At 41.6% G+C, this 27,751-nt stretch overlaps 1 protein-coding gene across 1 annotated transcript in view; it reads left to right on the top strand.

The window, feature by feature from the left end:
- The window catches only part of LOC124145836, a 64,594-nt gene extending 41,663 nt beyond the window's left edge, over positions 1-22,931 (top strand). Inside the window, exons 9-25 of the mRNA XM_046515788.2 lie at positions 3,209-3,469; positions 4,135-4,180; positions 4,382-4,484; positions 5,142-5,395; positions 5,977-6,061; positions 7,125-7,249; positions 7,893-8,057; positions 8,536-8,690; positions 9,734-13,462; positions 14,389-14,499; positions 15,004-15,141; positions 17,456-17,607; positions 17,857-18,036; positions 18,735-18,929; positions 19,719-19,766; positions 20,693-20,812; positions 21,307-22,931. Coding sequence (XP_046371744.2) covers positions 3,209-3,469; positions 4,135-4,180; positions 4,382-4,484; positions 5,142-5,395; positions 5,977-6,061; positions 7,125-7,249; positions 7,893-8,057; positions 8,536-8,690; positions 9,734-13,462; positions 14,389-14,499; positions 15,004-15,141; positions 17,456-17,607; positions 17,857-18,036; positions 18,735-18,929; positions 19,719-19,766; positions 20,693-20,812; positions 21,307-21,382 — 5,943 coding nt within the window. The 3' untranslated portion in view covers positions 21,383-22,931. The remainder of the gene's footprint in view (positions 1-3,208; positions 3,470-4,134; positions 4,181-4,381; positions 4,485-5,141; positions 5,396-5,976; positions 6,062-7,124; positions 7,250-7,892; positions 8,058-8,535; positions 8,691-9,733; positions 13,463-14,388; positions 14,500-15,003; positions 15,142-17,455; positions 17,608-17,856; positions 18,037-18,734; positions 18,930-19,718; positions 19,767-20,692; positions 20,813-21,306) is intronic.
- Positions 22,932-27,751: the final 4,820 nt, after the last annotated feature.

The raw sequence follows: 27,751 nt of genomic DNA, 5'->3' as shown, positions 1-27,751 counted from the left end.
CATGAGAGTGACATGAGACATGACATGAGACATGAGAGTGACATGAAACATGAGAGAGACAATAGAGTCAGTGAGTATGGTTTTACGCCGCTTTTAACAATATTCCAGCAGTATCATGGCGGGGGACTCTAGAAATGGGCTTCACTCAATGAGACATGGGAGTGCCAACAGACATGGGAGAGCCAACAGACATGAGAGCTCCATGAGACATGAGAGTGCCAACAGACATGAGAGTGCCATGAGGCATGAGAGTGCCAAGAGACATGAGAGTGCCATGAGACATTAGAGTGCCATGAGACATGAGAGTGCCATGAGGCATGAGAGTGCCAACAGACATGAGAGTGCCATGAGACATGGGAGTGCCAACAGACATTACAGTTCCAAGAGACTTGAGAGTGCCAAGAGACATTAGAGCGCCAACAGACATGAGAGCTCCATGAGACATGAGAGTGCCAAGAGACATGAGAGTGCCATGAGGCATGAGAGTGCCAAGAGACATGAGAGTGCCATGAGACATTAGAGCGCCATGAGACATGAGAGTGTCATGAGGCATGAGAGTGCCAACAGACATGAGAGTGCCATGAGACATGGGAGTGCCAACAGACATTAGAGTTCCAAGAGACTTGAGAGTGCCAAGAGACGTGAGAGTGCCAAGAGGCATAAGAGTGCCATGAGACATGAGAGTGCCAAGAGACATGAGAGTGCCATGAGACATAAGGGCGCCATGAGACATGAGAGTGCCATGGGGCATGAGAGTGCCAAGAGACATGAGAGTGCCATGAGACATGGGAGTGCCAACAGACGTTAGAGTTCCAAGAGACTTGAGAGTGCCAAGAGACATGAGAGTGCCAAGAGACATAAGAGTGCCATGAGACATGAGAGTGCCATGAGACATGAGAGTGCCAAGAGACATGAGAGTGCCAAGAGACATGAGAGTGCCATGAGACATTAGAGTGCCATGAGACATGAGAGTGCCATGAGACATGAGAGTGCCAACAGACATGAGAGTGCCATGAGACATGGGAGTGCCAACAGACATTAGAGTTCCAAGAGACTTGAGAGTGCCAAGAGACGTGAGAGTGCCAAGAGGCATAAGAGTGCCATGAGACATGAGAGTGCCAAGAGACATGAGAGTGCCATGAGACATAAGGGCGCCATGAGACATGAGAGTGCCATGGGGCATGAGAGTGCCATGAGGCATGAGAGTGCCAAGAGACATGAGAGTGCAATGAGACATGGGAGTGCCAACAGACATTAGAGTTCCAAGAGACATGAGAGTGCCATGAGACATTAGAGTGCCAAGAGACGTGAGTGTGCCAAGAGACATGAGAGTACCAAGAGACATGAGAGTGCCAAGAGACATAAGAGTGCCATGAGACATTAGAGTGCCATGAGACATGAGAGTGCCAACAGACATGAGAGTACCAAGAGACATGAGAGTGCCATGAGACATTAGAGTGCCATGAGACATGAGAGTGCCATGAGGCATGAGAGTTCCAAGAGACATGAGAGTGCCATGAGACATGGGAGTGCCAACAGACATTAGAGTTCCAAGAGACCTGAGAGTGCCAAGAGACGTGAGAGTGCCAAGAGACATAAGAGTGCCATGAGACATGAGAGTGCCAAGAGACATGAGAGTGCCATGAGACATGGGAGTGCCAACAGACGTTAGAGTTCCAAGAGACTTGAGAGTGCCAAGAGACATGAGAGTGCCAAGAGACATAAGAGTGCCATGAGACATGAGAGTGCCATGAGACATGAGAGTGCCAAGAGACATGAGAGTGCCAAGAGACATGAGAGTGCCATGAGACATTAGAGTGCAATGAGACATGAGAGTGCCATGAGGCATGAGAGTGCCAAGAGACTTGAGAGTGCCAAGAAACATGAGAGTGCCAAGAGACATGAGAGTGCCATGAGATGTGAGACATGGGAGAGACATGAGACATGAGAGAGGCATGATAGTGAGTGCTTGAGTTTGGTTTAACGCCACTTTTAACAGTATTCCAGTTATATCACGGGGTGTCAGCTTAATGTGGGAGGAAAGCCTGAAGTGATGCAGGTCTCAGACGTTTATCACTTCGCTGAAACCCACGAGCATGGGTATGGTGCTGACAAACCTAGAAACATAATTGGGGCGAACAAGTATTCGAACCCACAATCATAGTTTTCTGGCGTGCCCAAGGGATGCAACTCTGCACAGTGAATCGTGGTGCCTTAGATGAGTGGGCCACTTGTGCCCCCGAGAATCATGAGAGACATGAGACATGAGAGAGTCATTAGAGACATAAGACATGAGAGAGACACGAGACATGAGAGACACCCGAGAGAGAGAGACATGAGAGACACCCGAGAGAGAGACATGAGAGACACCCGAGAGAGACATGAGACAAGAGAGAGACATGAGACAAGAGAGAGACATGAGACATGAGAGAGGCACGGGACATGAGAGACACACGAGAGAGGCATGAGACAAGAAAGAGACATGAGACATGAGAGAGACATGAGACAAGAGAGAGACATGAGACATGAGAGAGACATGAGACAAGAGAGAGACATGAGCCATGAGAGAGACATGAGACATGAGAGAGGCATGAGACATGAGAGAGACATGAGACAAGAGAGAGACATGAGACAAGAGAGAGACATGAGACATGAGAGAGACATGAGACATGAGAGAGACATGAGACAAGAGAGAGACATGAGACATGAGACAAGAGAGAGACATGAGACATGAGAGAGACATGAGACAAGAGAGAGACATGTTGAGACATGAGAGAGACATGAGACAAGAGAGAGACATGAGAGTACAATAGACAATCCTTCTTGGCATGGTGAGAGGTTACATGATTTAGACACAGAGTGTTTATAAGTCACAGATATAAATTAGCCTGAGCATTAATCACATAATGTATCGGATTATGTTCTGGGTTGAGTTGACATAGATGTTGCATGTTCCTTTCCCTGAGTCATTATTATGGCCAAGGGCTGGCATCCCAGATTTGCCCAAATCATGACCTTGGTTTGTCAGCACCATACCTCTGCTGCTGGGTTTCACCAAGGCAGTGTTGAGGACCTATGTTACTTTGGCCCCATTATAGGCTGACACATGAGAAGTTACTGCTCAAAGCATCAGCAAACGGGTTATACCCTACTTGAGCACTATGATGACCGTCCTTCGTTGAGTGGTTGAGTCGTCTCTGTTTCACAGGCACACAACGACCACAACAAGACAGCTGTGGCGTTGTTGGAGCGGGGTGCGGATGTGACCGTCACTGATGACCGTGGACTGACTGCTGTAGATCTGGCCAAGACGAGGAAGATGAAGACGACACTGAAGGAGGCCTGGGCGGAGCAGACGCACATGAAACAGACAACCACTCTGGCTCCTGTCCGTGCTCCGAGTCGGGAAGAATCTCGCATGTCAATGGACGATTGTGGGAAGAGAAGAAAGGGAGAAGTTATTTTTGATGTAAGGGGTTGGTACTTGTTAAGTTTGTCCATTGAGAAAGGTGTAGATGAACATATTGTCTATAAAACAATTGACCCGTGCAGATCCGGGGTAGAATAGGTCTTCAGCAACCCATGCTTGTTGTAAAAGGCGACTTTGCTTGTCGTAAGAGGCGACTAACGGGATCGGGTGATCAGACTCGCTGGCTTGGTTGATGCATGTCCTCATATCCCAATTGTGTGGATCGATGCTCAATCACTGGTCCAGACTTGATTGTTTTACAGACCGCCTTCATATAGCTGGAATATTGCTGAGTGCAGTGTTAAACAACAAACAAACCAAACCAACTATAATATAATTTATTATATAATAAATTTTCTGTTTTGATAATCTAGAGTGGTTTTCATAAGATTAAATGAAGAAATTCCAGCCATATTGCAGGTTTAACAAAAGTGATAAAAGAGATACGTTATTGTGCAAGGGAGATTACTCCAATATGCATATCCTGTTTGACTATTTCATTTTTTGTCATTTTTATCAGCAGTTCATATTATATTATTTGCTTTCTGTTTTGAAATGTTTTGGAAGTTAGAAGAGAAAATGTACTTATATACTTAGAAAAGGAAATGAATAATTATGAACAAATCTTGTTACAGACTTCTTTCATGAATTTTTTTTATATTCAGGGTCTGATAACATCACCTAGGTCATCCAAGACTGGACCTATGTCAAGTAAGTACATTGTAATCAATTTCTATCAAGGGTTCTACCCTAATATCCAAGAGGCTTGGTTTGTGTAAGAGCATCTTCCATGCTTGATGTTTCTTATCTTCTCAGACATTTCTCAGAGCCTAACATTTCATTATTATTAGAGATCAGATGATAACAATATGACTATGTCTTGTTTAACCGTGGAATATCTGTTCTGCTCAGGACCAACGTTTAGTCGATGTCTGAGCAATGCTGACAAGGCACGGCGGGCAGAACAACAGATGATGAAGGATGTCGACTCGGGAAGGTTCACACCAACACCAAAGTAAGTCCTCATAGTAGAAGTGTCTGCGTTGACGCATCTGTTACTATGTGTTTAAGTTGACATGGGTGTCCCAGCTGTCTGAGGTGCTGCAATTTGCCGTGCAGAGTTGCCTCTCTTAGTTATTCCTGAAGGTGATGATTGTCGTTTGAATCCTAGACTTGGCCTGATAATGATTCTTGTGGGATTCACTAAACTTGTCAGAGTCTAGGACTTGCATCACTTTGAACATCTTGCATGAGCAGTAATTTAATGACGGGTTTTGTGTTGAAAGTAATTGTTCTATTGTTAGTAGTGTAACAAGCTACGGTAATGGTGAATTTGATCCCTTAAATGTTGTAGATGTTTTTGGTAACATGATTAGTATACATGATTGTATACGCTGCAGCAGTGTATCACCCAAGCCATCAGCCTGAAGCACACTTGTTTCCCACAACTACCTGGTCATTCCACGAGTAGGGTGTATTTCCAGATTCTGTTTCTTAGGGGATATCACTTAGAGTATGTCTGCATCGGCAACTAACATATGTAAACTTAAAGTTATCTCTGTCTTTTTAGATCAAAGAAAATAATATCCATACTTGTAATGTGTATTATGTGGAGCCAAACGGGATTCAATTTTTATGAGAAACATTTCAAACTTTTGAAACTTGATTCCAGGGAAAATGTAAGAAGACTTGGAACTCTACGAGGAAGTGCCAAAACATCGACTCTGCCCAAGGTGGTGACCGGGTCATGTGGTCCCCCCTCCAGCCCTGACCGTGCGTCCCCCCAGTCTTCCACAGGGAGGAAGAGCTCCCTAGAGGATGTGGATATCCGGAGGTCCCTGGAAGATGTCCGACCTGGGGGGGTCAGGAGGTCCCTGGACGATGGCCGGCCTGGGGGAGTCAGGAGGTCCAAGTCTCAGAAGTTGGGTAAGAGATACCTGAGAGGTCATGTGAGTGAGTGAGTGAGTGAGTGACTAACTATGGGGTTAGGCTGCTTTTAGCAATATTCCAGCAATATTGCGACGGGAGACACCATCTCAGCGGGAGACCCCATATGCCTGCAATATCACGGCCGGGAACACCAGAAATGGGCTTTACACATTGTACCCATGTGGGGAATGAACCTGGGCTTTTGGTGTGATGAGCAAATGCTTTAACCACGAGGCTACCCCACCACCCCTTGAGCCTGAACATTGTTCAGACTCTCAGCCAATGGGATCTCAACTCAGAAGTGATCCCCAGTAGCTAGGTTGTCATTAGGTGCCTTGAATGGGAATTGGATGGACACAATAGTACTGAAGCTGTGCTGGACTTATCTAACACCCGTGGATTGACAGGATGTTTAGGTTTCTTACTCCTGAAGGAAGTAATTATTTATTCTGTGTAACGTGAAATATGGATCCCATTTTATCGCCAAGTGTGGGAAGATCTTTGGAAATCCCTACATGCCTTTCGGTAGAGAATCAGAAATGAAAATCGGTTTTTATTTTTATTGTTTTCTGTTTCAGGAAATATTCCAAGTGACAGGAGAAGAATCACTCCGACGTCAGCGGGTGAGGTGACGCAGGAGGAGTTCTGTGTCCTGAACAACAGGTAACACAAACAAACAACCCACACGGGACTCCAGGGCCCCACCAACCTCAGCTTGTTGATAGAGGTGACTAAATGGATCGGCTGTTCAGGCTTGGTGACTTGGTGACTTGGTGACTTGGCTCATTGTGTGCCATCATGCCTTGATGGCATGGGATGTAGCCCTTGCTTTCTGTCACTGGTTTGTCTGGTCCAGACTTGATTACTTACAGGCTACTGCAATGTAGTGGGAATATTGCAGAGTACTGTTTAACAAACAAACAAGTAAACAAGCGAACAAGAATCAGGAGAATGTTAAATGCATAGGCAGTATACAATGTAGTGCATATACTTGATACATGAAAGGGCCCAGTTTTCAAGATTTGTTTCACAAAACATTGCTTATGTAGTTTGAAGATGATCCAGGGTTCGTGGCCATTTAGTGAGCGACAAGATTCTGTTATGTGTATATCCTTTGTTATTTTTGAGTGGTTAACTATTTACCATCCATGTTAACTATATATATTTTAACTTGTATCGCTATATGGCTGAAATATTGCCGATGCGATGTAAAATTTAACTCACTCATTTAACTTCTAATCTGACCAAGGACAATTGCAATGGATTAATAATTTGAGCAATCATTTCCACCCAAAATAATACTTTACACTCACAGCTGCTAGAAGAGACTGGGTCACAGTCATCTTATCATATTCATTGTGTGGAGTTGTTTCCCTTGGGCATGCCTGAATCCTATCTTCAGGGGCTTGAATCCCCCATTATAATTCCAAGTTTGGCAGCACCATACCCATACTCGTGGGTTTCACCAGAGTGGTAAATGGCCAAGACCTGCATCACTTCGGGCCTTCCTCCCACATCAAGTTGACATCCCGTGATATAACTGGAATATTGTTCAAAGTGGCATTAACCCAACTCACCCACTCACTTGAGATGCTAGATGATTGATGCAAATATTGATACTATGTTGATACTATATTGATACTATGTTGATACTATATTGATATTATGTTTCTGTTGACATGTGCATGTGACAGTGTGACAAATCATCACCATCTTTCCTCTGCAGGGTATCACCTGTACCACACGAGATGCAGACAAGAGGAAGACATCGCAGAACGGGGTCAGATCCTTTCATCCCACCAATTCTCGCTGACTTAGCAAAGTCATGTGATAATTATCTTCCACGGAGAGGTAAATGATGTGGCTTGTTATGGCTTCTATGAACTGTTGTCTTTTCTATCCTGATTTAGGAAAAACTTGAAGGGACGTATGTAAATACTTAGAGTTATCCAAGGTTTGACACAACCGAAAATGATGAATAAAGAAGGAATACGTACGGAACAAGCTTTTGCTTTGAGACAAGTGTAAGTTCAACACATCAAAGTTCAACACAACGGTGTTCATCTGGATGAGCCATCAGTAAGCAATTCAAAAGTCTTGTCCTGCTTGATGTAACCAGTTGCGGTAGCCGATCGTCACCACTCAACTCCTACTCCGACCTGCCTAGTTGAAACAGCTTGGTTTGATTCTCTCTATGGTAGTCCATTGCTGGAAATACCAAATAAAAGCCACCTTCATCATTTTGAAAATGTTGGTATAAAAATTAAATTAAGTTTTTATATATGTTAATTTAGTTTTGGCCTGTTCATAAGTTGCCGTACTGTTGCTCAGGCTATAACAGTCTCCATCATGGTGAGCATAAGGGTAGCCTAGTGGATAAAGTCTTCACTTCTGGGTGAATATGTGAAACCTTGTGTCTATATCACGCCATGGCACTAACTACCCCCAAGTCAAATCCTAGATCTGCCTCTGATCTCTGTCTTGGTTTCTCCAGGGAGGTCACTGTCCAACAGTGAAGAGTACGACCTGGACAAACAAATGAGGATGACCCCGTTACGGACGCCACTTGACCGGGAGATGACCAATCTCAACATCCCCACCACCATCCCCGAAGTCCTAACCCCTCGCACCACCACCAGTGCTGTGTTTGTCGACATAGGTAAGATCAGTACATGATAATGTGTTACTGATGACATTACTTTCTAATCAAAGTCTGTCATTTACTGACAGATGGAGGCTTAGAGTTGGTCTTCAGCATCCCATGCTTCTAAACAGTGACTAACAGGATCAGGTGGTCAGGCTCACTCACTAGTTGATGCATGTTACCATATCCCATTTGCATAGATCAATGTTCATAATGTCAATCACTGGATTGTTTGATCCAGACTTGAATATTTACAGACAGTTGTCATGTAGCTGGAATGTTGCTGAGGGCAGTGTTTAACATCAAACAAATAAACATTTCCAATGCATTATGTTGTATATTTACAAAAAATACCTGATAAAAGACATTTGAGAGCTCCAAATATTAATATGAATATTTATAGCGATTCTCTCATGCTTTATTTCTGATATTGATTAATGGCTTTTTTCTTTTTTGTTGAACTCCTGCTTCACCTTGTCGTTTCCTTTATAAGACACAAACCGCAGCTCGACCCCAGCACAGCTGATCAGCCTTCATCCCAACTCCTCCAACGTGCTGCCTCCCACGCCAACCTTCATCACCCAGAAATCCTACAGCATCCTAGATGCCAAACTTGTCCACATTGCCAAGGAGGGGGACTCTTCCAAGGTACGGCCATCACCAGGATGTGTAGATGGAACCCTGGTTGTTCCCTAATAATAATTATTCCCCATGAGGTGCACTAGTGTAAAACTCACTTCACATGCACCAGTGTATTGGTTCCGTCATCAGGACAGCATTGTTGAAGTCATTCGAATCTTATTGTGACGTAAGGACAGAATGATGCCACACTAGAAACGATGTCATAGCTGAAGAATGTTGACGTCATTTGACAATTGTGATTTTCTAAAACAATGGTCCTGGTCAGTGTATTTTTTCTGAAGGGGAGCTCAAAGGGACTAAGAAATAATGGGTAATAAAGAAGTTGTAACACTCACCTGTGGTTCATGCTGATTTTATGAAAATTCGTGAAAGAATTCATGTTTTTCCCTTGATGTAGCTCTGGAAATACAGGAATTCTGACTCTCATTTTGTAAAATCAGTATGACACACATGCTAATAATATAAATAATAACAAGAAGAAGAAGTACAACTGTAGCACACTCAAAGCTTGAATAAATAATATAAAGGAAATTGTTTCATGAGCCTTAAATAAATGTGAAAAATCATGCATATCTGATTACATGGACAGTGCTAAACTAACTGTAGCGGTCAAATGTATTCTCAATTTTTTAATTCATGAATGTGTGGATTTAATTTAAATCGGATCTTTTAAGTATTCCATACATGTCAAGATCTGACAGACTCTCCATAGGAGGAAGGATTTCACTGCCCATTCAAAATGTAGTTTGCATGAAGGAGCAAATCAGATGTCGGCTTTCTAAAACAATTCAGACATCAATGTTCCCTCTGTAGTAAACCCTTAGAGGAATATGTGGCATGGTGCTCAGAAATGACAGGGTGTATTAATATCCACAACATGTTTTAGAAACACTAACAGTATATGCTGCTCCAAATGTTTTCAGTTGCTCGTACCATTAATTTAGAAGCCTCAACACTGACTGACTGATTAGAAAGTTCACCCGATGTAACCTCCCATAAAGGGTTAATCCCATCTTGATGAAGAGAGTCAATCATCCTTTCCTTTGCAGGAATGTTCCCCAAGGTCAGATGAAGACCTGCCCAAGATCTCAAAGGAGCAGGTGCGTGTGTTGCTCAGCAACCCCTATGAGTTGTTGCGAAGCCGCTCGCTGCTGAAGGAGGAGTTTGTCATAGATGAGAGTCGACCCAAGGACCCTCTCCTCCACTCCTCAGGGAGCGACCCCACATCCAGTGCCAGCAGCTTGTCCTCCTCCCCCAGGGATAACAGTGTCAACATCCTCATCCTCAACAAGACAGGGAAAAGTGTCAAGGAGTATCATTCCCCACTGTCTAAAGTTGGTCGCTACAGTATCAGTGGTCCGAACAATAATGTCGGAGAACGATTCCGGAATAAAGTCACTCGGAGTAAGAGCTTATCCAGCACTCCCAGTAGATCAAGATCAAATGAGAAATTATCTGAAATGCAGAACGTAGGCATATCAGGAAATGTTTTGAAAAAGCCAGTTTATAAGCAAAACAGTTTGGATTCTGCAGTGCAATCCAAAGCTAAAAGCAGTGGTTCAAATAAGGACATTTCCAAGACAGGTGTGGATCATAATATGAATAATTGTGTTGTGCCTGGTAACGATAATGGTGATGTTCCCAAAGCATGTGATAATTCTGTTCAAGTTTCTTCTGTGAGTGGTGGATGTGATAAAACTTGTGAAGTGACAGATTCGAATCTGAAGTCAAATCAGCCAAATACCATGAGTAGTGCCAGTACAAGACAGCCAAATACAAAACAGGGTAGTAATCAAAGAGTGAGTAGCTCTTGTGGTATTGCAAAGAAAGCTCAAAGTAATTCCTCAGCTAAGTCCTCTACAGGAGTTCAGAATGTACCCAAGATTGTTAGAAACGCTAAGACACCTCAAGGCAATAGAGTGAACAGGAATGCTTCTCCACTGCGATCTAGCAGTGGAGTCACGTCATCAAGAGCAGCAAGTACTCTCACATCAATCTCTGTGACAGTAGGTTCAGAAGAAGACTGTAAAAACTGTTCAGTTATGCCTTCTCCCAGTTCACCTGACACAAATGCAGTGACAATAAGTGTTAATTCAGCTTCCGAAAATATTCCCAAAAATGTGTTATCAGTTTCGAAAAATGTTGGTTCTAAAGAAATAAATTTAAGATCAGGATCTGCCAAACCTGCTGTAGGGAGTTTATCCAAAGGAAATTCTACCGCAATCAACCAGACAAAGCAATCTTCAGTTCAGGCATCTGCTGTAAAAACTAAAGTAACTCCTAGAAAACCAAACACAGCCTCATCCAAGACTGGAGCTACGCCTTCAGCAACACCAGCCTCTGTATCTTCAAAATCAGTTCCTTCAAAGTCAATTCCTTCAACCTCAGTGTCTGTGTGTAAAACATCTTTGAAAGAGTCCAACTCTGTGTGTAACACTGTGTCTTGTTCAACTAAGCTATCTGCTGCTGTTCCAAGCAGCCATTTGCACACAACATCTAATCCAGCCTGTTCTGTCTCATCACCAAACCAACCCAAGTCTGAATCTAGTTCTCAGGAACCTGCCAAGGTGCTTACACCAAAACCTGTGCCAAAATTAGAAAGTCCTATGAAATCCCTTAGATCTCCATCCGATAGCCAGCTCAATGTTAAGAGCAGTAACCAAGAAAAGGGTAACAATATGAGAAAGTCCGACAGTTGGAGGTATGTTAAACCATGTCAGGAAAACAAAGAACCTCTTGTGAGAATCTCCTTACCGGGGCAAGATCCTCGGCCTCATATATCTGAACCTGGCAGTATAGGATCAACTTTTGTCATGCAGACACCGGTCATAGTGAATCCGTTCGAGAACTGGATACAACCTGAGATTGTTATTACATCACGGACATCAAGTGATGACCATAACAATACTGACATTGCCAAAGGAGGAACTTCATCGTATGGTTTCGTTATTGGCAAATCTTCGAAAGATGCTACATGTAAGCTGAAGAAAAACCGGAATGTGAAAAGTGCTAAGAAAACTAAAGACATGAAAAGACCAGTTTCAGGCGGTCAAAGACAAAGTTCAGGTCGTAGAAGAGGTGCAAAGAGTCAAGATTCTAAGACCAGTGAGCAATCTGAAAATGGACGTGTCAAAAGTGGGAAATCTGGCAAAAGGGTTAAGTCTGGTCGAAAGCGTAAAAAGGATTTGGAAACAGAAGCATTGAAAACAAATGCAGCCAAACCTGATGTGGCTCTCATTTCAGGCATTGGGTGGCATGTTGCAGCAGGTTGCAATGACACATCCGATGTGAAGGTCGCAACTCATCTGTATTGTTCTGACTCCGAAGATTCTGATATTGAAGTCATCAACCCTGAAGATAACTACTTTAAGCTTCTAACTGCCAGAACTGAGGGCGCTGTGAGCCCCAGCACACCAAGGTTTCAGGAAATAAAAGCAGCTGCGGAAGTCCGAATTCCTCTTCCTGTGATGAGCCATGACGGCTTTCCTCCCATGAACCTGGACATGACCCAAGAGATGTTTCCAGCACCCAGGTCCAATCAGACATCTTTTGCAGTCAGCAACGCAGAAGAAGAGGAGGATTACACAAATGACTTTGATGACCTTACAAATGCTCTCCATAAGGAGATAATGTTGGGTAAGTTGACTCCAATACCTGAAAGTCCATCTGTGTCTCACAGTGTTCAGGCAGCTATCAATAGGTTTGATCAGACTGTGAAAGAGGACCAGTTGAACAAGATGCTGGGCATCATAGCCGGGGAGTCACTGTCCAGTCAACAGGCTGAAGCTCTGAGACAAGCTAAGCATGATTCGTGTACTTCGGCTGATTCTAGAGTCAGGAGATCAGGATCAATAAGAAAGGAGGTTTTGACACATGAGTCAGCAAAAGCCAGAGTTAAGGCTACAGGTAAAACCGAAAGTCCTGGGTCAGCATCTAAGAAAACTGTTCCAGGAAAAACAGTTGTGAAGAGCAAAGCAAGTAATTCTGGTATCAAAGGCAGCACTTCAAATGTGAAAGGCAGCAAAGAGAACCTCAGTCTCCTCAAGGAGGAACCCAAAGGTGCTGCATCCTCTGAGAAAGGTAAACCCATTGAAGCTGTGGCGAAGGAGGAAGACAATCTTTCCAAAGGTATAAGACGAGAAAGAAAGTTTTCTGAGTCTAAAAAGGAAGATGAGGAGATAGATGAAGCTATTGAAGAAATTCTGAATGCCACGGGGAACTCCCTATCATCAACGCTGAAGTCAAACAACAATAATAAATCTTTAAGTAGTACTCTGACTGAAGCAGACAGGAATGTTCTCAGGAGACTTAAGAACAATGAGTCGATGTTCCATGCCAAAACTGCTGATAAAGATGATGTAAGACATTCTGACAGCTATGCACAAGACACTAACCCAAACCTACTCAAAGTGTTCCATGCGGAAAATTTCAACCTTGGGTCAAAGGTCAAGGCGATGATAGATGCTGGTGCTGATCCTTCAAAGGTCAAGGCTATGATTGATGCTGATGAAGAGGCAAAGCAGCTGGCCAAGGTGATGAACTCTTTCAGACACATGGAGCTTCATGCAGGAGGTGCTGGAGGGTCTGTGCGGTTGTCAAAGGACACACCAAGGAAACATAACTCTGTGCCTAGGCCTGAAGGCAGCTCTGATGGTCCAAGCATGACTCGTAAGCCTCCCTCAGGACGACCTTCTTCAGCAGGAGGTCTTCGTAAAGGAAAGTTTCATGAGATGAAGGCAATCACTCCAAGAATACAAGGAAACCAGTCTTCTCTCAAGGTAATTATTCCAGATTTCAGGGTTCAAAAGTCTGTTAGTCAAAGACTCGATGGGATTTCCTTGTGGCCTATAACATTAACCATTAGGTAGATTGCAACCCTGTAGCAAATCCTTATTGTTGGGTACTGAAAATAAAATCAATTCCTAACACTTGGTTCGGGTGGGGGTTAGCCAAGTGGTTTAAGTGTTCACTCATCACACCAGAGACCTGGGTTACATCTCATCAGGGGGCACGGGTGGCCCAGTCGTCTAAGGCGGCGCGATTCACTGTGCAGAGTTGCGTCCCTTGGGAACACCAGAAACCTTTGATTGTGGATTCGAATCCCGGTTTGCCCTGATTATGTTTATAGGTTTGTCAGCACCATACCCGTGCTCGTGGATTTTACGGAAGTGGTAAAGGTTCGAGACCTGCATCACCTCAGACATGCCATGATGTAACTGGAATAATTTTAAAGCGGCATTAAACCCAACTCACTCCCACATCCCAGCAATGATACAGTGTGTAAGCCAGTCTTGATGTTCCCTACTTTGAATGGATATTCCTGGAGTATTCTATAAAGCAGTGTAAAAGCAGAGTCCCTCACTCACTATGAAATGTTTATGAAGTCTATTTAGAAGTAAGCGGAGAGCTGACGAATAACATGAATCTCAACACATTTTGATGAAACATTAAAAACAATATAAAGATGGTGTGTACTGTAACAATTTAAGGGGTTGTTGCTATGTCTTTTCGGCATATGTTGCTGTGACTGACATTCTATCTTTCTTGGGACAGTGGGAAAGCTAAACGTTTGGTTTGTCATGACGAAGACCTGTTTCAATTCCCTGCATGGGAACAAAGTTTTTTTGTTTCCTGCGATGATATTGCTTGAATTTTGCTAAAAGCAGAGTAAAACCAAACTCACTTGCTCATTACTTTTGTCCAGCATGTTGAGACATCCATAGTCCAGGAGGAGATGGATGTTCTGGAGAAGTTGTCCGAAGCTGTAGCTGCTGAAGTTGCAGATCCTATACTTGCCAACACATCTGATGGGGAGGTGAGCCCTTGTAGAGTGTCTGCTTATGGGCCCACTTGTCAACCAGTACTTTATGGCAAGGCCTGATACTAATGTGTAGCATGCTTACGTGTATTACCAGGATATTCTTATGATGTCAACTGAAATATTTTTTGCTTATTAGAGAACAAGAGGCTCCATGCGTATAGTGACTGAGTAGTCCTATCTGTGGAAAATCTTTGAAACTCTGTCTTGTGTATTGGTTACCATGGAACCAGTCTCTACCTCAGACACTGGTGGATGAACAGTCCCTTGTATTGGTTGCCTTGGAAACCATTTTCCCCCTTAGACACTGGTGGATGAACAGTCCTGTGTATTGGTTACCTTGGAAACCTCCCTCCACCTCAGACACTGTTGGATGAACAGTCCTGTGTATTGGTAACCTTGGAAACCATTCTCCACCTCAGTCACTAGTGCCTGATGAGCCCTTGATGTCAGTAGCAATTAGTACGTCACATCTTTGTCACCGTGTATCCTACCCTGCAGACCCTGTGCAGTCGACTGAGTGGCCGCAGAGGGAGCAGAACAGGCAGTGCCTGCACTGAGGACAGTATTGGGTCCAGTATTGAGGAGACAATTCAGTGGAAGAAAGGAAATGTCCTTGGCAAAGGAGCCTTTGGAACCGTGAGTTTCAGTCATGTTCACCTTTCAGAACAATTAAAGGTTTCCTATGTTTGGAATTGTCCTATTCTGACACACTTTGAAAATACATATTCAAATTTGAGTAATATTTGGCAATATTGACACAAAAATCTAGTGAGGTGTTCTTTGTGTTTAGGAACCAGATCATCATGCACAGCAATGATGTTGTGCCAGTCCTAATCTCATGTGATGTTTTTTGGGATGGACTTGAGTGAAAAAACATATCTTGTCTGATGCTTGCTTGATCATGTGTTTTCATTGTGTGTCAGTATATTTCTTTACATATTTTCCATTTTCAGTGTTATAGAGTAATTTTAGGTTGGGAAACTTTATTTTCCTTTTATCATCTTGTCAGTTTGGATTGATGAATAACTTGAATGAAATAGGTTCACACCATCACACTGAACCCACTGTTTTTCTAGGATTAGATTTACATGTGTCTAACCAATGAGGAGGAACTGTTAGCTGTGATACTGATGGTAGCATGTGATATATTTCCTATATTGCCTGTGCGTGGGTGTTTGACCTGACCAGTGAAGAGGGTTTGTTAGCTGTGTGATATTGATGGTAGAATGTGATACATATGTTGCCTCTGCGTGGGTGTTTGACCTGACCAGTGAAGAGGGTTTGTTAGCTGTGTGATATTGATGGTAGAATGTGATACATATGTTGCCTGTGCGTGGGTGTTTGACCTGACCAGAGGGTTTGTTAGCTGTGTGATATTGATGGTAGAATGTGATACATATGTTGCCTGTGCGTGGGTGTTTGACCTGACCAGAGGGTTTGTTAGCTGTGTGATATTGATGGTAGAATGTGATACATATGTTGCCTGTGTGTGGGTGTTAGACCTGAAAAGAGGGTTTGTTAGCTGTGTGATATTGATGGTAGAATGTGATACATATGTTGCCTGTGTGTGGGTGTTTGACCTGACCAGAGGGTTTGTTAGCTGTGTGATATTGATGGTAGAATGTGATACATATGTTGCCTGTGTGTGGGTGTTTGACCTGACCAGAGGGTTTGTTAGCTGTGTGATATTGATGGTAGAATGTGATACATATGTTGCCTGTGCGTGGGTGTTTGACCTGACCAGAGAAGAGGGTTTGTTAGCTGTGTGATATTGATGGTAGAATGTGATACATATGTTGCCTGTGCGTGGGTGTTTGACCTGACCAGAGAAGAGGGTTTGTTAGCTGTGTGATATTGATGGTAGAATGTGATACATATGTTGCCTGTGTGTGGGTGTTTGACCTGACCAGAGGGTTTGTTAGCTGTGTGATATTGATGGTAGAATGTGATACATATGTTGCCTGTGTGTGGGTGTTTGACCTGACCAGTGAAGAGGGTTTGTTAGCTGTGTGATATTGATGGTAGAATGTGATACATATGTTGCCTGTGCGTGGGTGTTTGACCTGACCAGAGAAGAGGGTTTGTTAGCTGTGTGATATTGATGGTAGAATGTGATACATATGTTGCCTGTGTGTAGGTGTGGTGTGGGCTGACCAGAGAAGAGGGTTTGTTAGCTGTGTGATATTGATGGTAGAATGTGATACATATGTTGCCTCTGCGTGGGTGTTTGACCTGACCAGTGAAGAGGGTTTGTTAGCTGTGTGATATTGATGGTAGAATGTGATATATATGTTGCCTGTGCGTGGGTGTTTGACCTGACCAGAGGGTTTGTTAGCTGTGTGATATTGATGGTAGAATGTGATACATATGTTGCCTGTGCGTGGGTGTTTGACCTGACCAGAGGGTTTGTTAGCTGTGTGATATTGATGGTAGAATGTGATACATATGTTGCCTGTGTGTGGGTGTTTGACCTGACCAGAGGGTTTGTTAGCTGTGTGATATTGATGGTAGAATGTGATACATATGTTGCCTGTGCGTGGGTGTTTGACCTGACCAGAGAAGAGGGTTTGTTAGCTGTGTGATATTGATGGTAGAATGTGATACATATGTTGCCTGTGCGTGGGTGTTTGACCTGACCAGAGAAGAGGGTTTGTTAGCTGTGTGATATTGATGGTAGAATGTGATACATATGTTGCCTGTGTGTGGGTGTTTGACCTGACCAGAGGGTTTGTTAGCTGTGTGATATTGATGGTAGAATGTGATACATATGTTGCCTGTGTGTGGGTGTTTGACCTGACCAGTGAAGAGGGTTTGTTAGCTGTGTGATATTGATGGTAGAATGTGATACATATGTTGCCTGTGCGTGGGTGTTTGACCTGACCAGAGAAGAGGGTTTGTTAGCTGTGTGATATTGATGGTAGAATGTGATACATATGTTGCCTGTGTGTAGGTGTGGTGTGGGCTGACCAACGAGGGAGAGCTGATTGCTGTGAAGCAGATTGACCTGAACACTACAGACATGGACAAGGCTCACAGAGAGTACGAGAAGGTGCAGGAGGAGGTGGAACTCCTCAAGAATCTCCGACACAAGAACATCGTGGGGTGAGTGAAATACCTGCAGTGTTTCCCTTCACCAGGAGTTACCAGCTAGTGACCAGAGGAATTCCAGAAGATGCTCTCTTCTTTCAAACCTTTGTGGCAATTCCCTGCATTCAAACCTACATGTAATGACTTGACTTCTATATATATATAATAGACTTAAAAAATGACAAAAACATGTGATGGCATGGGATGTTGCTCATGACTTCAACCACCACATTTACACTCACTCACTCACACACTGTTTTTCAGATACATGGGCACAAGCTTTGAGGACTACACAGTAAGCATCTTCATGCAGTTTGTGCCGGGCGGATCTATCGCCAGCATCCTGGCTAGGTTTGGAGCCCTGGATGAGTCAGTGTTCCGACGCTACACTCGACAGATCCTCGAGGGCGTGGAGTACCTTCATGAGAATGATGTCATACACAGGTGAGCAATCCCTCCCAGGAACTATAGGGCTAACCCTATCTTCTATTGCCCTGCTGTTAACTGTGCAGAGTTACCCCCCTTAGTTGTGTCAAAATCTGCTGATTGTGGCTTGAAATTCCAGATTCATCAAAGTGGTAAACATCTTTGACTTTTCACTTTGGAATTTTTTCATCATTATATGACTCTGTATGATATGATTTTGTTCAAACGTGTTCAAAGTAATGTTATATGTTAAAGTAGGGGAATTACGTTCCTCCTACTGCGGAGATTGCTTTGTGGAATGGGCCGGGCCCTGGACTGAGTGTGGTTTTGACTGTATTGTCAGATGATTCTGTATGAACCATGGCACCATGTTGGTTTGTACTATTCCATTCCTCTCAATTTTGTCTTGTACTGGAATATCAGAATTTTTTTTTTTCTATAATGTGAAATTATGGAAATTTCAAATTCTTTACAAGTCTATTTTTACCAAATTTAGGATATGCAAAACTGATTTATATTTAGTTAACTTATTTAAGCTCTAAGACTGCTGATGCGAAATTAATCAATAATCACTCACTCACACAACCACTCCCAACACTTTAGGTTAGGTAAAAATTAACAAAAATTGAATTCTGTGGAAAAGAAAATGTTTTGAAATGATTCCTTAAAATGGAAAATTTGTTTTCCTTCACAAGTTCCAATATTTCTTTCTTCAGAGACATCAAGGGAGGCAATGTGATGTTGATGCCCAATGGTGACATCAAACTGATTGACTTCGGCTGCGCCAAGAGACTGTGCATCAACCTCAGCATGAGCCAGAGTCAGATTCTCAAATCCATGAAGGGCACTCCATACTGGATGGCGCCGGAGGTGGTCAACGAGACCGGCCATGGCAAGAAGTCAGATATATGGTGAGTGGTTTGTGGATGTGTTTTAGGATAGAATTGGGCTACAGAGGAGGTTATTCTTCAGCCAGATGACATATTTCTACATAAACATGCTGTGTTTTCAATGTAGAGCTAGGTTACCTGTTGATCTAACTGCGCTAAATTTTGAACAGTGCAGAGATGTGGCTGTCAAATGAGTTGTTTCAATCAGTTATTGTGGTTATTCATACAGGTAGTTATTGTGATTTAAAACCTCTGACTGAACAATCAGAATTGAGTATCTTCTTAATTCATGATTGAATTATTATTTTTCAGCTTTAAATTTGTTTATTGTAGTGTGTCTGTGAATAGTTTGAGAATCAAGTTGACTGACTGAGTCTGTCATGACAACATCACAATAAAAGACTATGTATAGCTTCAGTGTGTATTTGTATATGATAAAATATTTTGTATCAAGACCTACTTAGAGGTCTCACCCATCTCTGGAGCAATGTCAGTTAACATTCCCAAATTAGAATTAAGAATATCCCAATTCATGTCAATGAGGTTATAACTTCTGACGCTGCACTGTAGGCTTAACTTGTAATGCTCTGATAACAGGACCAATGAAGAGGAAAAGACTTCAATGTTTAGATCTACATTATTGCACTGAATGCAATACCCCAGGTTTCAGGAAATATAATATTTAAAACTATTGATTTCTTCCCACTGTGCCTGCCAAAGGCACTTAGTTTAGAATCCTAGATAGATACCTGGTGTGCATAGCTTCAGTATGCGTTTGTCTCAGAGATGTTTTTCCCTTCTGTTGTTCAGGAGTGTGGGATGCACTGTGTTTGAGATGGCCACGAGGAAACCACCTTGGTGAGTGACACTCCATATCTTGTCCAAGTATGTCAAGCATTGTTTAATCTGTACAGTAAACGTCTGCCATAGATTCTTGGATTCTCGGCAGTCCCTAGTGTAGTCCATGCCTTTGTAATATAACTATTGAGGGTGCCAACCCACTTTTGTATGCCGGATGCGAGCTGTTAGGTGGTATTCCTGATGCCACAGTGCACTACGCTGAATGACATGAGTGAGTGAGTGAGTGAGATGGGTTTAACACCGCTTTTAACAGTGTTCCAGTTATATCGCTGCGTATCAGCTTGATGTGGGAGAAAAAGTCCGACGTTTACCACTTTGGTGAAACCCATGAGCACGGGTATGGTGCTGACAAACCTAGACACATAATCGGGGCAAACCGGGATTTGAAGCCACAATCGTTAGTTTCTGGCGTGCCCAAGGGACGCAACTCTGCAAATTGCGCCGAGTTGGCCGACTGGGCCACCCGTGCCCCCTGAGTGACATAAAACATTTATCTGATTTGCTCATGTTTGCCAATATTTCAATGTTGAAATGCATTTTTCATTCTAGTTTTCTTGCAAAAAGTGACAAATCAATAAAATATTGAGCCCTAAGCTTATAAGCATGAATGGTCATGCATTCTATGTGGAGATCTCAGCCTGCTATACACCAGCTGTGTACACTGGGCTGACTCATGAATACTTGCACTGGATGCCAGGTGGTGTGATGGGTGCCTGGAGGAGTAGATTGGCACCCTCACTAATGTGAACGTGGTTACAGTGTGTGACCTGGCTGATGGTGGATCACGGTAAACTGACACTGTGGATTGTGCTCATGCCATCATCCACTCATCCATCGTTCTTGAAAGAATGACATAGAAGTAATTGAAACCTCTTATTTTCGGGATACGATTTTTCAATACTGTCATGTCAAATATCCTTTAGGTCGGACATGAACCCAATGGCTGCCATATTTGCTATTGGATCTGATAAGCCAGCTCCCACTTTGCCAGAGGACAAGTTCTCCCCGGAAGCCAGGGAGTTTGTCATGAAGTGCCTCACAAGGTCAGTCTGCGTATTGTTTTTGTGTATTAGTTATCTCCCGTCACAAAGTCTAGGGATGATGTAGCATTTGGTGCTGTCTGTGTGTCCGCCACAACTCCAAAACAATGAGAAATATCTTCACCAAACTTTGCACATAGGTGGGTCTAGTGATGAACTGGTGCCTTTGGACAGTTTGGGATTTTTGAAAAATTTGTTTTTCACGTTTCCATGGCAACGACTTTGACATAGACTGAAAATGGTGGTAGTGCTTGTTTCTGGAGCAGGTCTTGAAAATCGTACAATATTTCTTGTCCAGACATCTCATATAGTGGGAGATATGAGTATTTCATGCTTGTTTTATTTGTGAGTTGTTTTCTTCAGGAAATGTACAGCTCAATATCTCCTTCGTATAGTGAGTTCCCCATTTGCAGTAAGGAACTACCGGTAGTCATTTGTAATTTGTGTTATCTCTGGATAAATGAATATGTAATCATGTGAATCTTATTCATTTCCAGGGATCAAAACATCCGTTCATCGGCGACAGAGTTACTTCAAGATGTTTTCATTCTGAAGAAATCTTCCAAGAAATAACCACAGATCTGTCTGTTTGAAAGAGTGAGTTCTGATAGTGTTCTGGTTCATGACATGCAAGGCAATAGGAACACAACAGCTGAGTGATTGTGCCTTTAGAGTTTCTTGGGCTCTAGCTTTTGTCCATTTTGTCAGTCAGGACAATGATGGGTATTTGCATGAATAACGATGACAATATTTCGTACACAGTGACATTATATGATAACAATGACATTGTATGATGGTGGAGTATTACAAATAGAAATGTTTGCTGGTCAGGCTACCTGTACACGGTGCCGATTGTTTCTGGGGAGCAGGAGAGTGTTAATGTCTTTCCCTTCTTACAGTGACATGCTAATGTGGGATCTGACTGACACAAAATCTTACCTTAAAAAATATAATCATACACCATATATTCTGAAGATTTACAGTTTGTATATTTAAATATTAATAATATTAAAAATATTTAATGGAACATGCTTTATTTCCCTCACTATATTGTCATGTTTTTTGTAGGTAGATATACTTTATTGACATTTTTGCAGAGATTTGACAATATTGAGTTGTAATTTGATTGTATAGAAAATGTTAAACCTTGATATTTAAGTGGCATTACTGTGTTTGCTGTTTATAATGTAGATTCATGTATAGATTGTTGTAGTCATTGTCTAACCCAATACTAAGAAGCATTTGCCAGTGGATAGGGGCTTGTTGCTCACAATATCAATCACATTGCGATGAAATAATCACCTCACATATCCATTTTCAAGGGGTGAGATATACATATGTAAATAAAGTGTATAGCATGTATAGAACTGGTTCTCATGGCATTGGAACATTTTGTTGGTCATATTGCAATGGGCGTGTAAGTGATTTTTTAATTGTAAATAGTGTATATTTTTTAAATGTTTTATTATTTAGTTTCATGTAAGTATATATGTCCTGACCAGTTGTATTGGTTTTGTTGTGTAGGTGTGTAACAACAAACATGTTTTCAGAGGGACAGCATGTGTTTTCAGCATTATATTCCATGAAGGAAATATCATACTTGTTTGGTCACCACTACAGTATTGTTTTTTATAATGCAAAAGTATGAAATGGCAGTTTATTAAGCCTATCACTGTACTATTGAGGATTTGACATAAAAGTAGCTTTTATTTTGCAGGCTCAATCCATTCCCTTTATTCCAGGCCAATCAGCAAAATTGTGATAAACTTTTTTAAGTGAAAGCATTTATAATCACTGAAACTTGATTTAAATTGACATTAATAGTCTATGATATTCAAAATATAATTTCTATGAAAACTGCACAAATGGCATGTTATGATTGTTTAATTAATCTGTTACTAAAATGAAATACATGTATGTGTAATGTTTAGTCTTATGCTAAATATTTGTGGGGATATATTTGCTGGGTCATCACTACTAAAAGAAATTCTTGAAATTATCCCTAACCTTTTTGTTCGGCATATATGTGATTTGGAGATATATGTATATTTAGCAACATCAAGCTCAGTACTTCTGCATATATATACAGTCAAGTCTCGTTAATCCGACACTCGGCTTTATCCGACACAAATGATGGGAACCGATTGATTCAGTGCTATTTAGTCCCGTTAATCCGACATTCTCGCACTCCGACTCCGACACACCTAATTTGCAACGAATTGCCGAAATCACTCATTAATCAGTCTCGTTAATCCGACACAGTGATCAGCGTACTCCGTGGTCATCTGACCGTGAGTACACAACCCCGTGTTTTGACACGCACTGGCTGCAGAGATTAACTTAACAATTAACAGGAAAAGCTATTCAAACCTGTATGTACAAAGCTATACAAATGTAGTTTACAAATTGAAGCCAGATAAATGTGCATGAAGCAACCAACGATGTCGGATTAACGAGACTTGACTGTATATATGTATTTGTACATAAAAAGTGGCTGAGAGTTCTCCACATGGTAATTGCCTACGCATAGGTGGTGATTTGAAAGAAGCATACCATACTTTATTTGAACAGAGAGATGTCTTACTTCTACAGAGGGACAGGGCAAGTCTAAGGCACCATAATTTGCTGTGCAGAGTTGCATCCCTTGGGCATGCCAGGAACTTATGATCATGGGATCGAATCTTGGTTCATCCTGATTATGTTTCCAAGTTTGTCAGCACCATATCCATGCTCATGTGTTTCACCAAAGTGGTAAATGTCTTTGACCTGCATCATTTTGGGCTTTCTTCCCACATCAAGCTGACATGCTGTGATATAACTGGAATACAGTTCAAAGCGGTGTTAAACCATCTCACTCACTCTACCGAGAGGAGAGATGTACACTGACAAGAAGTTGTATTGTTTTCAAAGTGCTGTTTTACTGTGTCTATTGTTCTTGTATGAGTGATCAGTATCTGTCCTGGGGTAGGACTTTGTGTGTTTATTTGTTGGATCACAGATAACGTCAACCTTAGTTTCATAAAGAAATTTTATTTTTTAAAGAAAAATTGACACTTACATTTATTCTGCTTACACATCCCGTATCTAAAATTATGTTTTGTGATTACCGTATTCGACGTAATAAGCGCCCCGTCCTAATAAGCGCCCAAGGCGATATTTGCTAATATATTGGCAAGTGAACGATCCCAATTAGCACCCCTTCCAATTGATCAATGTAAACAAGAAGTATTTATTCGTGTATAATACGCACTCGTGTGTCATATGCACCCTTAATTATGGGCAATTAAATTCTGGAAAATATATCTGTCGTGTATAATACGACTTTTCTTCTGTCGAGAAATTACGATCTTTCAACTCTTTTTTTTCTCACCAAAATAATATTCCAATAAGAGCCCCCTATTTCTAATTTTGAGAGCGCCCTGGGCGCTTATTACGTCGAATACGGTACTCAGTGTTTTAAAGAAAATAACCAACAAAACAAATACAATGCTCAATTCGATTTCCATGTTTTTCAACATTGATCTGTCACAGCTGCTTCTTTGCGTAATAAATCTAGAGTTCTGTCCCTTGATATACAGACTTTTACAAAATTCCTCCCACAAACTTTGAGAAATACCAACAATTTGGTACGCTGATCGAGATTGAAAATAAAATGTACCTTGGTTGAAACTGATGTCATTCTTTTTCCTTCCTCCTATTTCTGGCTGCATCTTACCTTGTTCTTACCCTGTCTTATATTGGTCGGCTCGGAGTCAGTCTACTGTGTCTGAGTGGGACATCCGTGTTAAACTGCGGCATGGTATCTCAATGGGCTAGCACTAGAAAACCGGCAGTAGTCTGGACTACATGTGAACGCAATGTTAAACCCCATTTCCCCACACCTCATCTCCCCCTTTATCTGAGTTTGGCAGAAATGTGACTGATCCAATAAATACAATATGATGGTGTTGTTGTAGTGATGTAGCTGGTGGCGGTGTCGTCCATGTGAGCATCTGCTGATGACCCAGGGAGATCTGGGTTAGAAGTGGTCTTCAGCAACCCATGCTTGTCGTAAGAGGTGGACCCGGTGGTCAGGCTCGCTGATGCATTTCATTGTATCCCAATTGTGTGGATCAATGCTCATGGTGTCAATCACTGGATTGTCTGGTCCAGACTCGATTATTTACAGACCGCCATCATATAGCTGGAATTTTGCTGAGTGCGGCGTTAAACAACAAACACGCAACAACAAATCATCTGCTGATGTCGTGTCCTACTTACTTACCACGTTTAGATAATTGTAGTCTAGTCTTCCAGTTTGCTCCTTCACACAGTCGGGGGGAGCTGGGGTCGAATCCAGGTTGAAACAGTTTGTGGCATGTCTTCTTTTGAAGTCATTTAATTTTGAATGCACTATGTTTTAGTTTACAGCTGTAAACAAACTTTTTTGTAATGGTTGTCATATAATTATGTTGAAAGTGATTCTTTTTGATTATGTTTCCATAAATTGAAAAAAAGCTAAGCCACTCCCATAAACGGACAACTGATTGATAAGAGAATGGATGTGGCTTGTGTTGCGGTATTTCGGTGAACATGTCACTGTTTCAGAATTCTGTTTTATTTGTGTGTTAATGATTAAATAAGCAGTCTGTGACATTATTATTGTTGACATGTTTATTCTTATTTCTGAGAGTTGACTTCAATATATGTTTTTGTTGTTAATTCATAGATAAATGATGAATGTCATCGCTCTTATGCTTCCACAAAAATTAAAAACTGTACAGGACTTAAAGATACAATATCACACAAAATTATTTTGTCGAAAAGTGTAAACTGTACTAATGAGGTCAACCTTTTGCAATTCGTTGTCTCACAAACTCCAACAGTATACTTCCTGACTCTGATATGTTGTGACTTGAAAATCCAGATTTTATCCAATCTTCTTACAGTGTCATCTACAAGGCTGCCCACAAAATTGTCAGCAATACAATATAACAGATTGCTTTATTTTCTTCTTTTCATGTTGTATAAAACAAACTGACAGATTTAATTCTATTGAGATTGGTAAAAAGTGTATTTTCTTCAACCACTAGTCAGCTGTGTGCAGGTACTCTTGTGAAGTTTTCAGGATTAAGACTGGTAGGATGCAAAAGTCCATCAACTGTATAAACCTGAAACCTTATGGCTGACTTTGTGTTTAGAAATTGCAATTTCTGCCTCTAATATATGCAATAAACTCCTGATATTATTTCATGCATAATACTACTGATTTACCGTCATACATATTCTCATATCTGATTGTATAAAAAAAGTAAGTATTTCCATTGTAAGTAAGTAAGCATTTTATTTGTGTCAAAAACAGTTGATCACGTGGAAACAGGGACCAAATTAGGGACCGACCATTTGATATTGTGGAGGGGGCCTGGGATTTTATTGCCAAAATAAATTGTCCAAGAAATTGCTTGAAAAAAATAATTAAGCTTCAGACTATTGAAACAAAATAGAATGTCGGCCACAAAAAATACATTGTTGGAAGGAGTTTTTTGTAAAAGAAATTTAGGCTCAAAGTTTTAGTTAAAACAATAATGATTTTGTGAATGTAGCTAAAAATATATCTGGTCTCCATACAAAATCCAGGCTCCCTGTAGAATATCAAACGGTCGGTCCCTAAATTGAGATACCCTCCGTTTCAGAGCAATATGAGAACCTGCAATGAAATCTCTTGTCCTGAAGAATCTGAGAAATAAGTGGGTGCTTTTCTTGTTATTTGTCCATGGACAGAGCAGCTTCTCTTTGGTCTGACATATGAGGAAGTGACCCATCAACAGTTTGTGTAGTGCTTGGGCAATGTATTGGAACATACATGGCTAGTAGAAACTGAATATGTCCAGAAGGATCCTAAGGATCCTTCAGTCCTGATCAATTTACTTTCCGTTAGAACCAGTATTTAATTGGTTGTGTCCTGAAGACTACATTGAAGGGAGAAGTATGCAGGGCTGGCCGCACCATTTCAAACAAGGCTTTCAAGAACATATTTGTTAATGGAATATTTTGCTAAAGCAATATTTCATGCCATCCAGATTGATCCTTGTTAGCCACGGTCACGATGTCCTCACATCAGATGTGACGGCTTGTAGGGGGTGGAACCAGAGGAGGTCTGGTACTGTGCTTAACAATTGCAAAGCCTCTTTAACTCAGCATTGATGATTTATATTTTTTTGTACATAAATGTTTTTGAGAATATTCTGAATCAATAGTGTATGCTTTATTTTGATAAGAGTATTAGTTGTGAATGTAAGTTTACATTGCTCCACATTTAATTCTGTATTGTCAGCTATAAGCATTGTGTGTAGATAAACCTGTATATACCTGTACATCCAAAACTATTTATTGGATGAGCTGTGTTCTCATGGAACATCACCATACCATTAATTTTATAAAGAAATAAAAGATATAAATTATGTTTGTGATCATGTCGTATGTTAGATTAATGTTTGTTTGTTGTTTAACACAGCACCCAGCAATATTCCAGCTATATTACGGCGGTCTGTAAATAATCTGGACTAGACAATCCAGTGATTGACATAATGAGCATCGGTCTCCACAGTTGTGATACGATGACATGCCTCAACCAAGTCAGCGAGCCTGACCACCCAATCCCGTTAGTCGCCTCTTATGACAAGCATAGTCGCCTCTTATGACAAGCATAGGGGAGCATAGTCCCCTATTTGCGACCAAGCATAAGCTGCTGGAAACCTTATATGTACCCCATGGAGATTTCACGTGGGAGTAAAATAAAGGTGTATATATCAGATCATACCCCTTATACCTAAAGCCATCTAAAATATACAGAACCATGGTTTGCTGGTTGTCGCTGGTTATGTTGAATGGTGAATCAAGGTTCCTTCTCGACTATCTGGATACAATGTGTGAAACCCATACCTAGTGTCCCCTGCCATGATA

This window comes from Haliotis rufescens, unplaced genomic scaffold (assembly GCF_023055435.1).
Source record: "Haliotis rufescens isolate VD_foot unplaced genomic scaffold, xgHalRufe1.0.p SCAF_6, whole genome shotgun sequence".
In the NCBI taxonomy this organism is placed as follows: Eukaryota; Metazoa; Mollusca; class Gastropoda; order Lepetellida; family Haliotidae; genus Haliotis; species Haliotis rufescens.
Note: the sequence above shows the minus strand (reverse complement) of the source record. Positions and strands in the feature narration are given on the sequence as shown.